General features: G+C 40.6%; 1 protein-coding gene across 1 annotated transcript in view; it reads right to left on the bottom strand.

The window, feature by feature from the left end:
• Nucleotides 1–11,852: 11,852 nt before the first annotated feature.
• LOC109964078 (ephrin-A3) overlaps nucleotides 11,853–12,919 on the bottom strand; it is a 32,442-nt gene continuing 31,375 nt past the window's right edge. Inside the window, 1 exon segment of the mRNA XM_074527648.1 lies at nucleotides 11,853–12,917. Coding sequence (XP_074383749.1) covers nucleotides 12,836–12,917 — 82 coding nt within the window. The 3' untranslated portion in view covers nucleotides 11,853–12,835.

The following is a 12,919-nucleotide window of genomic DNA, read 5'->3' as shown; positions in this document are numbered from 1 at the left end:
GGGGGAGGTTTAGTATTCAGTGTCTGGGTATGTGTTAGTGTCTGACATGGGGCTTTGTCAAGCAGTAGCCTTTATTTTAAAGGTGATTTGTCAGTATTACTGCAGCTGAGACATTTGTAATATCAGGAAATGATTCAGTACAATATGTATTTGAAGAGACACTAAGAGACAAATAAAGAACAGAAGACATACACTGAGGAGCAATGAAGTGGAAATGACATGACTGGTAAAATAACATTATTGTTAGCAAAGTCTCCTCAAAACTGAACAGATAAAGAAGCATCTCAGTGAATTTTAATATTGCCGGATTTAATTAAACATGAATAAAAGATTAGCATGTATACTGGTGAAACCATTATAAAAAACAGAGATTGTGCACTTCAATTAAATTACTGTAAAACTGATAATTTACTTTTAAGACCCAGGGTTCATTTGAAAGAATATGAAAGTGGCAAGGATCTCAATTATTCCAAGAAAAAACATAAGTTAAATACCTGATTTTCAGTCTAGTCTTATATCTAGCACACATTCATACACGTTTTCCAACTAGACATCAGCTAAGGACAAATCCTTGACAATGTATTCAAATTTAAAAGTTTCAGTGATTTTATCACTGTAGTATAAGGCAAACAGAGGACACAAGAATAGAACCACAACATGAAGTGGTTGCAAATCAAAGCCATCACTTAACAGTAATTAACAATTGTAAATGCCATAGAAAATGAAAATAATATGTGGGCAGTCCGCACTGCTCTGTGTACCACAGTCATTTGAGAGCTGATTCTGTAACACATAAGCACTGTCACAGTGTCCTACCAGGACAGCCTGTTACAGTATATTTTCCCTCATTAATTCCTCTATTTGGCCAGTGCAGGACTCAGCAAGTTACATGTTCAGTCGTGCTCATCAGCTCAACTGTGTGCTGGCCAGACGGCTCAGCTGTTTGTTTCAGAATCATTGGGTATTTGAGAGAATTGTGTGGATAAAAGTGGAAATGGAAGTTAAAAAAAAAAAAGTCTGCTTTTTGTGAAGGATGAAAAAGCAGACAGAGTCAAAATGAGACACATGAGAGATTAAAAGAAATCTAGGGACAGAACAGCAGACATGCCATATGCCCCACAGCCCATTATCCACCACTTCAGTCTAGCTTGCAGTTATAGCACATGTACCCCATGGATTTTAACCTCAACTTCAGCTTAACAACAAGTACAGCACTAAGCCTTTTATTTTCCATTCATTTCCAGATGAATTAATGGGACATGAACAGGTGCAATCTTTCAGAAGTACAAAAGGATTGCAACTAATTTCTTGATAATAAAACATATTCAGCTCAAAGTGAAACTCTATCCAAAATTTCCAGTATTAGACTGACTTCAGGACCTTAAAAGCAGATGCTTCAAATGAATAGTTAAAGACATGCCTATGAACATTTTAGATACTTTTTTCTGCAATGATCATATATAGTTACTGACCACAACTACTGTTCTCTGCAGATAAGGAAATTAAAAACTTACTAAATCCTCCTATCGTGTCTATAGAAATGGAACCTGTCACACTGAAAATATACGTGTGGGGTTTAGAGTCACTTTAGCTTTTTGACCATGACACTGCATTGCAGCAGAATGTAAATGTGAACAATATTTTAATTTAAAGCACTAAGAACAATGGAAATTGATGCATTTAACAACAACAGCACAGATTTGTCACATTCTCATGCTGATGAGCATCTGCACCTAGTTATGTATTACAGAATCATCCTGACCTGACATTTTGGCTTGTGAAGTAAACATATTTTTTCTTCATCCGTGGCATAAATAAATGAATAAATGCATGAAGTATACAACAGTGTTCATACTGGGTGCTGCAGGTGTTTGTACGGTATACAGTAGGTACACATGGCTGAAGACTCCACAGAACAAGTAAAACAATATGTCCAACATGGTGGCAGCCTTGGTTGTTTGTGTGAACTTGTGTGAGGGCGTGTATATGTTTATATATGCATACATGTGTGTCACATCTTTGACGACAGAGATGATTCAGACAAGCTAGTCACCTATGTCTCATTCATCACATGTCAGTCAGTGGCATGTGTGGGTTATTTGCATATTGTTAGTTTAGTACAGAAATCAGCTGAACTTTGAAAAGGTCACCGTGCACCTCGTGTATTCAGAAACTATTATTTTAAAAATAGCACCTTTGAATGACTTGTCATTAAGTTTGGGAGTAGTCCATGATTTTTTTGTCTGGTGTTGCATCCTCACAGACTGTGCCTTTACAGAGATGAGAGATATTTCCTATTTGTAACAATCCCCAAAAATACAAGAATGGATACAAACATCATACGTCACAGATCGAGCAGTTGTGTGATTACTCCTCCACATGTGTCAGCTAAACAGGCCGAACAGGTTGCTGTTGTCATTGTCAGCAATACACAAACTCCAGAATAAAGATGAGAGGCCATCACTCCAGAAATCTTAAAATAGATAATCTGCTAAATAAAGAAAAGAGGACATAGCTAGTTAGAGGAACAGGCAGAGCTCCACCACAGTGATTAACCACTAAATCCGTTAAATCTATCTGATGCTTCATTCGGTTCCAAGCTATGACGCACACAAAGGTGGTTAATGTTCTTAAGGCTGTTAAAGGTTCTTAATAATGTACGGTTTATTATTTCATAGAACTAGGGGTTTAATCTACTTTTAGTATGTATTTCAAATGTGCCACCCCTCTCAGAGTCTGCGCCCCAGCCTGGCCCCACTGTCCAAAATCTTCTATATCCATCCACCCAGTCACGCACTGCACAGGCATCTTTTATAATGGTGTAATGATGCACCACCCTTGGGTCAACATACTCTTTAATTATACACGAACATCTGAAAACACTGTCACATGTGTGATAGGAGATGCATGTTTATATATGAGCTGTCAAACCATACTGGGATGAGTTGAACAACCAAATTACACTTTCAATTTACATATGTAATCCCAAGAGTTTTTAATGAATCTTTCACCACCAGTGTGCACTTAGTGTTTGCACATTGTTAAAGTACACGTGTATTGCATGGCTGGACTATGTATATCAGAGAAGCAAAGTAAATATAACCCCTCCATCTGTCAGAGCCGTACAGATGCTGTCTCAGAAATAGAGGATTAGAGCTAAATTTAGGTGGGGTGGGGTAGTCATGTGACAGGAGGACAGGGGGAAAGCCAGGCAGTGAATAACACCAAGAGCTTAAATCTGGGGGCAACTGTTAGCGTCAGAGCAGCCGTTCGTAAGAAAAGAGAAAGATGGTAAAGCAGGCTGTGTAAAGTGGGGCCAAGTACATGTATGTTGTATCAATGTATACATACAGAAAACAGGGCGAGATAGAGACAGAATGTAAGGAGAGAAATTTGTAATATCTCATTGAAGCCTTTGATAGGAGCAACATATTCAGGGTGGTGTGGTTGTTGGCCTATATGGTAGAGAATGTGTTCATATCTACCTTAGTGTATGCACTTTACTGTAGGTGTGTGTCAGCTTTCTTCACTAGAATCATTCATAACTCCACTATTCACACCAAAACGTCTGGGTATTTCAAAGAAATAAAAATGAGACCTGCTTCAAGAGAAATCAATGGAAACATCACAACATCGAATGTCAACTGATAATTCATAAGGCGCTCACTTTATTCACGTATTTGTTGTGATGCTCTTCAAATAAAAGATGTAGACAAATGGGCAACTTCCATTGTAATCACAAAGTCATTTGTTTTGCACTTGGAGACATTTGAAAGTGCGATTGCCTTTTCATGGATGTTCATCTGGGTCCAAACTCTCAGTCAAGAAGCTTGTCATAAGAGCTCCCTGCTGTTGTGCTGCTCTCAGTGTGAAAGAGAGGAGGCATTTGCAGATTGTAATAATATATACTGCAAGTATATGATAGAAGCTTTTAAAAAAAGACAACCAAATCTTTTAAGTAAAATCCGTAGAGCTAACAAGCTGCAACTCTGCATGTTTTTTCATTTTGATTGTTTTTTTCTGCAGTTTGAGTTGGTCTAGGTGTCTGCCCAGCCATTATTTCTAGTTATTCGTGTATCAATTCCAACAAACTCACAGTTGCAATTAACAGAAAATCACTTTCCAGGAAAGGTACAAGCTTAAATTAAATGTAAAACATATCAAATGTTCCACTAACAAGTTAAGCATTGATTTAATATGGAACAGAAAAGCAGAGATGCATTTATATGAAAATGCCACAGATTATTACTGTAACCTTAAGCAGTCGCCATTAAGTTTGAGAAATGTAATGATCGGGGATTCCTCTAAGACCTTGGAAATGTGAGTAAGAACAGGTTTTAGAGGTTTGCTTTTGATTTGAATCAAAAGAAAATCATGGAAACAAGATGATACATTTCAGAATCAAGTTTTTAGAAAACATCTTGAGGAACCCCTGTTGTTTTTCAGTTATACTGGTAATGTTGGGGTAAGTTTACCTCCATCAGCTGCTTTATCAACCAGACCTGAGTTTGATCAGCACGTAGAGAAGATGATTCAGCAGGTGGGAGAGAAAGTTCTCTAAATTCAGCCTCAGGTGTCAGTGCGACTTGGGTTCCAGCAAGATTTCAATTTCTGTGGAAAGATGCTGCATCACCCACCACAAACACATGAGCATCAAACATTGTGTAGTCTGACAGTTACCCCTCTTAAAACATTATACAAGGCTCACTGAGTGTATTACCATGCAAACAGAAAGGCGTGTTCGTGTGACGAGAAGCAGATTTTATAAACAAGAGCCAAACAGCAGTGGGAGGGCTTCCCTCGCCTTGTGGCTACACCAGTCACAGGATTCATCATTCCCACACAGACATGACTGAGCGAGCACGAGGAGCAGAGTGTGTCAACACAGGGGAAAATCATCTGTTTCATATTTGATGTGCTTTTTCTGCATGTGCTGTAGAGGATGGTGAATATCCAGGGAAGGGTGGTCCACCAAATGTCGACAATTGTTTGTGACTCTGGTAATTGATTCAATAGTAACTTGTGAAATCCAAGACTGGCAGCCAAGTGGTTAGGACCCAAAATGCAGACCAGGGACAGAACAGTTCTTTAAGAGTTTTAACATCAGGACAAAACTGGGACACCAAGGAAATTGAACACTGGGATCGAGAGTACCAGCTTACAGCACCTGGTGTTTCCAGGTAGTCCCCCATCCAGGTATTGACCAAGAACAGCAGTACCCAGAGCTGTGTAGCTGTAGGACACTGGGGAAATGAGGGACCCAGGAGACTGCCAACAATAGCGAAGTGGCCAGTGGGGTGTAGTCAGTTTCAGGAAAAGGTGAGCCTTCGGTCCACATCCTGGGGGAAGGACCAGTGGCTCCAGGCAATGATGGAGAAGAGATGTGCTTGGTGAGACATGTTGAAAATACTGCCAGGTAACAAAAATAACTCAAAATGAGAAACCAAAAGATGCCATGAACAGCCACTCGGAAAACAAAATTTCACTCCTGAACTTGGAGAACAAGACAGCCAGACAATAACAAAACAAAAAAGTTACCACTGCAACAGAGCACAAAAAAACCTAGTACAGACAAAGTGGGCAGTGAAGAAAAAGCCAAAAAAGCCTCCAAACAAATAAGAAGGCTTCCAAAAAATCCACAGGCAAAGGCGGAAGTAAAAATCAAGCCAGGAATAAGCAGACTTGGTAACAGGCACAATAACAGGATGCAGAAAACCGATCCAGGGCCATGAGCAACTCAAAGAACATGGTGTAACTCTCACAAGCACCCAGCAAGCAAAGAGGAGCAGCAAAGCAGTATATATGGGGTGAAGACAATGAGTAACAGGTGAGAAGGATTTGTTAGGTGATTAGAATCAGCCACTGATTGACAGCTACGAAGCTGGAGAGAATGAGATGGAGAAAAGCAGGAAGTTCCTTTCAAAATAACAGTCTCTAGTAGGAAGCCAGAAGCAGAACATGACAGCAACATCACTAAGAATAGGTCCAGTGCGGCGATGAGCACATACCCTCAAACTAGTCACATTTATTTGGAGGCAAAAATAACAATACATTTCACGCAGACTGTCCTATTTAAACCCACAGCTTGCAGCCTGACTTCCAGGTTCAGTTTTCACCTATCACACTCAGTGATTTACTCAAGCCTGTCTTTCCATTTTTACCTACAAATGAAGTGGTTATCTGACAAAACTGTTGGTTTGTATATTTGTCTGTGTGCATATGTTGCCCAACTAGACCAGATGCTAGATTTTGTGACCTCAGCAGATACTTTTTTGGATACAATGTCATCCTAATCAGTGACACATGGTCTCAGCTACAAAAAACAAACCAACAAGAATTGCTTACTTCTTTGAGGGTCTGGTTTGGGGATAGATTAGATTGATTGATTAGATTTAAATTTATAAAACCTTTAGTTTAGGACAAGACCTAAGATTAACCATACATTGTCCACAGTTAGGGCTTTTTCATAATGTCAGAGGTCCTTAAAAAAGAACAAAATTGTGTGTATTTTAGACAAGTCTGTCATGTCTGCCCATGCATAATATTAGTTTTTCAGTAAACCAAACACAATCACAGGAGACAGAACATTTTCTCTTCAGCCTGACTCATTGAGATAAATGAGTGCAGACAGAAAAGGAAAGCTGCCTTCAAGTCGATGATGGGAAGACCTCACATCTGACCAGTCATTTTCAGAAGTGACTTTTTCAGAAGCCTTGGATGTATAGTTGTTGCATAATTTATCACTAGTTGATATGTGAGAATACATGGGTTCCACAGCCACTGTCCCACAACAAACCCTATTCACGCGCTCACCTGATGCAGCATGATGCAAATAAATGGTTCAGTTCTAACTCAGTAAAATAAACGAGCTTGTTCAAGCACAATGATTCCAGCTACACAATTGTCACTGTGACTTCATGGGATGTACAGTAAAGGATTACAAGTCAGGAGCATTAGGGAAAGGTTTTTAACCAAAGCTGTGACTGAACAGCGGCACCAAGTGGTCGGAATTGGAAACAGCAGCTTGGATTTGTGAGGGATCTCTGATTTATGAGCCACAAGTTAACAGAGATTTCACAGTTATGTATGCTGCAAACTTTTTTTACCCAGCTTTTTATACTTTAGGTTTTTGTTATTCAAATTTTTACGTAAAACTGCAATGTGAATCCATTAATTTACAGAAGACAATACTTGAACCGAAAGGCTTTTACCTGAATGAAATGATGCTGTATTCACAATTCACATCCTATATTCATGGCAGTGTGTTAGTTTCTGATGCATGTTTTAACCCAGCAGTAAGAATGATGAAGAATAATGATTTGAAATTAATGAGGGAGGGACACAAATGTCTGGGAGCTTCACATCACCCTAAAGTGAGTCATGGTAATTCTCAGAAAAACAAACTTAATTTTGGTATAATATGGTTTGTTGGGTGGTGTCAGTCGTCCCTCAAGTCCATTTTCCAAATGTTATTCAAAGTCTGATTCACTGCCTGGATCTGCTTCCACTGGGTGGATGATGTGTCTGTTTCTCAGTAGAAGTGATGATGAGATCAGCAGGATGGAGAAAACAACTGCAACAGTTTATTAGACAGTATATTCATTATTTTTAGTGTTAATAAAAAAGTAGACCACTCTGGATCTGATGAAGAGTCAGTCTGAGATTGAAATGTTTCTAAATGTAATAAAAATAAATGTTTTAAATGGCATGTTCTATAGTGTTCTATAGACCGAAGCAGTTTTTAGACTCAGCACCTGGACAAGAAAGATTTGCACACTGACTGAGTGTTAAATAACAGACAAGTCGACTATCTCTTCCAATTATAGTTTCAAATCAGTTGGAGCAAAAACTCGGGCTTTGTCAATGTATCTCATTGAAGTGGTTAAATGTTTTACTTCCTAAACCCAATTTACATTACATTGTCACAAGATGCTCAAGTATGCAAGTGTGACTATCTTTGATCAACAAAGTTATGCCTTTCCTATTGTTCATCATCCGTCTACCTCTTCATCTTCATCTTCCCACCTTACCCCCCCTCACCATACTTGGCAGCACTGTATCATCAGTAAAGTCCTACAAGTTCCTGGGCTCCACTATCTCCCAGGATCTGAAGTGGACGTCCAACATCAGGACCATCACCAAGAAGGCACAGCAAAGGATGTACTTCCTGTGCCAGCTGAGGAAGTTCGACCGGCCCCAGGAGACAGTTTCTTCCCCCTGGCCATCACTCTGATGAACACTTAACCCACGACAGTATGATTGGACAATAAACCTCAGTGCAATACCTGTGTATATATACATTGTACAGATTATACAGACCCATACAGGTCTCTAGTACTCTGTTTTAAGTACGCTGTTTTAAGTACTCTTTATCTTTATCCCTAATTATCTCATTTCAATGAACATTCCTTTGTTGTCTGCATTGTTTACTGTCTATTTATACTGCTTTTTCTGCATTGTTTGCACTGGTTGTTGATGTTAATACTGCTATTTTGTTATATTACACAGCCTTATGCTGGTCTACTGTTTGCACACTGAGAACCAATGTACCTGAGTCAAATTCCTCGTGTGTCCAACACACCTGGCCAATAAAGCTGATTCTCATTCCCTTTCTCTGCCTCTACACTGATCAGCCATAACATTATGACCACCTTCCTAATACTGTTTACATAGTCAATGTGGCAGTTGGTCAGCACTCATGTCACTCTGCAGCTCACTGTGCATCTTCTTTGAATCCATTTGCTTCCACAGTTGTAGGGGAAGAGCACAGATGTGTCACCCATTCACTGAAAAACCTCTTGAATCTTTTGAAAAAGTACAATGGCTCATCAGTGAGCCGTGGGTGTCCATGATCCTGTCGCCAGTTCACCATTTGTTCTTCCTTAGACCACTGTTGGTAGGTACTGACCACTGCAGACCAGGAACATGACCAACAAGACCTGTAGTGTGGGAGACGCTCTGACCCAGTCATCTCACCATCACAATCTGGCCCTTGTCAAAGTCACTCAGAATCTTATGCATGCGTGTTTCCAACACATCAACTTTGAGGACTGAATGTTCACTTTCTGCCAAATATACCCCACACACTGACAGGTGCCACTGTAACAAAATAATCTGTGTTATCCACTTCACCTGTCAGTGGTCATAATGTTATGGCTGACTGGCGTATCTCTCCATCTTTCACCTCATGTTGGCCTAGTCAGTGGAGAGTAACTCTACCTGTATGACAAAGACCCAATGTTGGCCTAGTCAGTGGAGAGTAACTACCTGTATGACAAGGACCCGTTGCATAAGATCACAGACAAGGACCCTGGTGGTGCTCTGACACCAGCAGCGACTTGATCCGTTCATCAGGCAGTCCATGCTTACAAACTGCTGGCCTGTTCCATTGTCATTCAAATGTTGGGCTGGTTATTGAGGCACTTATCTCTCCTAATCGGAGCATGTAAAGGTATTACTGCTGAAGGAGTGTGTTACCACACCAGCTTTGTTATGGAAAATCACATCTGTAAGCTTGCAAACAACATTATCTATAGAGAAGTGAATATACCAAGTAAAACCTTTCCTGCAATCCCTCCATCTGTTGCTTTGGATTAGCTCCATGCTTATTCCCTTCAGATCTCAAAGACAGAGAGAGTGCAAAGGGGGAAGGGAGATCAAAAAAGGGAGGCAAATAAAGAGCCAAACACATCTTGTTAAAAGTAAGATTTGTAAGCTTATTATTTTGTTATCATGATCACTGTTATAACCTCTGTTATGGTTTGTTCAGTTTACAGTTTATTTTCAAGTTCACTTAAAGTCATTCCAGTCGAAGGTAAACATGACTGTAAATCATTGTTTCCAACACCATTAAATGCTTTTGTTGTTTTGCAATCAATCGGCCACACTCTCGCTCATACACACATGGAAAGAGCAGAAACAAAGAGACTGTTGCTCCCTCTGTCACCCATTCATTCACTCACTCACATACATACACACACACACACACGCTGACACCAGTACACAAAGACAGACAGCATCTCATGCTAAAGCTCCTGCACACAGCCATGAAGTGATTCAGAAAAATGAGCTCAGAGTCACACACATTCAGATGGACAAACTCAAACACACGCACACACAGACTTTCTTCCTCTCGTGTCTAGGTTCATAAGTGCAACTTCTTGAAGAGAAATGTATCCTCTAGCACAGCTCTTTGATCATCCCACACCCCAACACCAAACCTTTCTTACCTCACCCATCCCATCATGAGCCATATATGCACCCGGGCTGGTTCACACACTGTGTTGTACTGTAACCTACTCAGTGATACGACAAAGCTATAGGACCTTTGTTTCCACAGAAAGCTGCTCCTGATAATCTTTTGTGTTTGAATAACTTAATAATGGTCAAAACTGGTAAAACAGAGAACATATCCCGAATTTTAGTCTCTAGCACAAGTCCCTGGCTCAACAAACACTGAATCTTACAATTCCTACAATGCAACTTGATAACACCTTCTGTAAGCCCAGACAACTGCCCACACTTTTCAAACTTCATGGTCCTGATTTCTAACTTTTTTTTGTAAATGTTATGAGATTCAGTCCCAATGTGAGGAAACCCTGGCGACATCCAAGCTACTTTGTCAGATTTTAAAAAGCTCCCTCCAGAGGACATTTTACAACAGTTTCCACAGGCTGAGGAAACTTATCTTCAAGTGGATAATCAGTGGAGTGTCCCTTTAAAGGGACCAATCAATAACTCAAAGTTTGGGAAACATTTCTAAAAATCATTTATTCTACAAGATGATTTAACCCTAAATCTGAATAATCTGTTGGATATGAGACTTGGTGTGCAGCCCAGGTTTACATATGGCTCCACCCCCCCCAATTTTCAAAGTAATAAACCCATGAAACTCAAAAACAACCAACCAACCACAGAAAAACTGAGCTTCAAGTTTGTAAAAATGCTTCCATCACATTTCACCTCTGCAGATTTCACGACACTGAAATTCCATTCTTTGTCTCTTTTTACATTTACACAAGTACTTGAACATCTTACATGCCTTTGGGTGAGTCACTGTGCGACCTGGCCAGCCAACGATCAGTCGCAGTCCATCATCATCATCTTCCTTACATCATTATAATCATCATCACCTTCACCATTGTTATAGCTACTATGGTAAGCCATTCCCTACTGGAGTCCATTGTTGGCAGCGTAGGGTAACCATGGAGAATAAGGTACTAGTTGTTATGGAAACGCTACTCTGAAGCAACCGACTGGTACAGTTGTTTGTGTTTTGAATTGCTATACCTTCCCACCAATGCACTTGGTTTGCATGTATCACTTGTTGCTTTAGTTGTGTTTTGATTTTTTTTTTCCATTTTCCATTTTTATACTTATAAGATGTACAGTATGTGGATGTATTTTCACGCCGTTAGTACCATGTAAAATATTCTCACTCGCTCTCAAACACACACACACACACGCGGCACACTTAGGCACACAACAGAAAACTGTTCACATGTGGCATTTGACCAGTGAGTTTACAGAGATGAGACTTGCAGAGCAGGCTGCTGCACCAACACAGACCAGCGCAGAGCCGTTTTATTGTCTGGGACTGGACCTGTTCATAGATGCTTGTGTGAGTGACTGTCCTTCCTTCTTTGTCCCTTCTCCATGCTCTTTGTCCTCCCCTCCACACAGCCTGCAGTTGGTTGAGAGGAGGGCAGTATTGCTGAGTGTTTCCATGGCTGCGCTGTAGCCATCGTGTGCTTCGGTAACCTCGGAGATTACAGAGGACTAAGTATTTCAAAGACAGGACAGAAAAGGAACACGGCAACTCATAACATCAATAAACCCTTGCAGTTTCTGTGTCAATGGCACACTGATGTCCCCCCCCCAAATGATGTTCATCATTTAAATGCTCTGGATTTTTCCTGATCCCATCCAGTCTTGTTGCCTTCTTTACAGATGTGCTGGAGACTGATGATGAATGCAGGATGACACAGCAGAGTGGAGATGGCAACTAAAACGCCGGCGTCTGGAGTTCCAGGGTATGTGTGTGTGTACAAACTATCAGCTACTTTGACTAGTCTCCTAAACGGAACCAACTCAGTTCGTTAGCTGGTTCCTTTGTTTTTCTTTCCTCTGTTGAACAGGACAAGTCCCCAGAATCAGGATTGACAATAACAAACAAACAAAAAGGCATTTTCAATTCAGTTCTGCTGAAATATATTTGATTCAGCTGATCTGAGCTCAGTTTAAGTGTTGTTGCAAGAAACTATGGAAACTAGCCCTAAGGAAGTGTTTCAGCCAATCAGATCCAAGGGAAAGTCTTCAAATGGGTTTTCAGTTGGGTGAATGGATTGGATGCTTTTTCTTCTTTTTATTAGGATTTCAGCCCCACCTATACTGTCAGATAAATGCTTTGTTTGGTGTACATGATTGAACAAGCTCAACCTGTGGCCTGTTCAGACACACACACACACACACACACACACACACACACACACACACACACACACAGTTTACCGCACTGCATCCGTGTACACCAGCTGACTTTAATGGCAATATACGGTTCAGTCTGTGTCACCGAGTGCCTGAAGGTTGTTCAACTCCACCGAAACCACACTCCATCAAATACAGACCTGTACAAACACACACACACACACACACACACACACACATTCCCACTGTGTTTCTTGAAAACAATCATATCAAAGTCTTGCTCCTCTTGCCTTCTTAACTCTCTTCTCCTTTTGACTCCCCCCACCCCCCTGTCCACTCTCCCACCCACTGATACTGTACACCCTCCCCCAGGCTAGTTGGCATGGTGACACTCATGGGATGGCCGTTGCTAGGAGATGAAAAGAGCAGCCAGAAGGAGCATTGTCATGGTGAGGAGAAGGCGATCCCTGGATGGGCTGCTTCCGCTGACGCT

Source organism: Monopterus albus, unplaced genomic scaffold, assembly GCF_001952655.1.
Source record: "Monopterus albus unplaced genomic scaffold, M_albus_1.0 scaffold84.1, whole genome shotgun sequence".
NCBI classification, from domain to species: Eukaryota; Metazoa; Chordata; class Actinopteri; order Synbranchiformes; family Synbranchidae; genus Monopterus; species Monopterus albus.
This window is presented reverse-complemented; position numbering and strand designations above follow the sequence as displayed.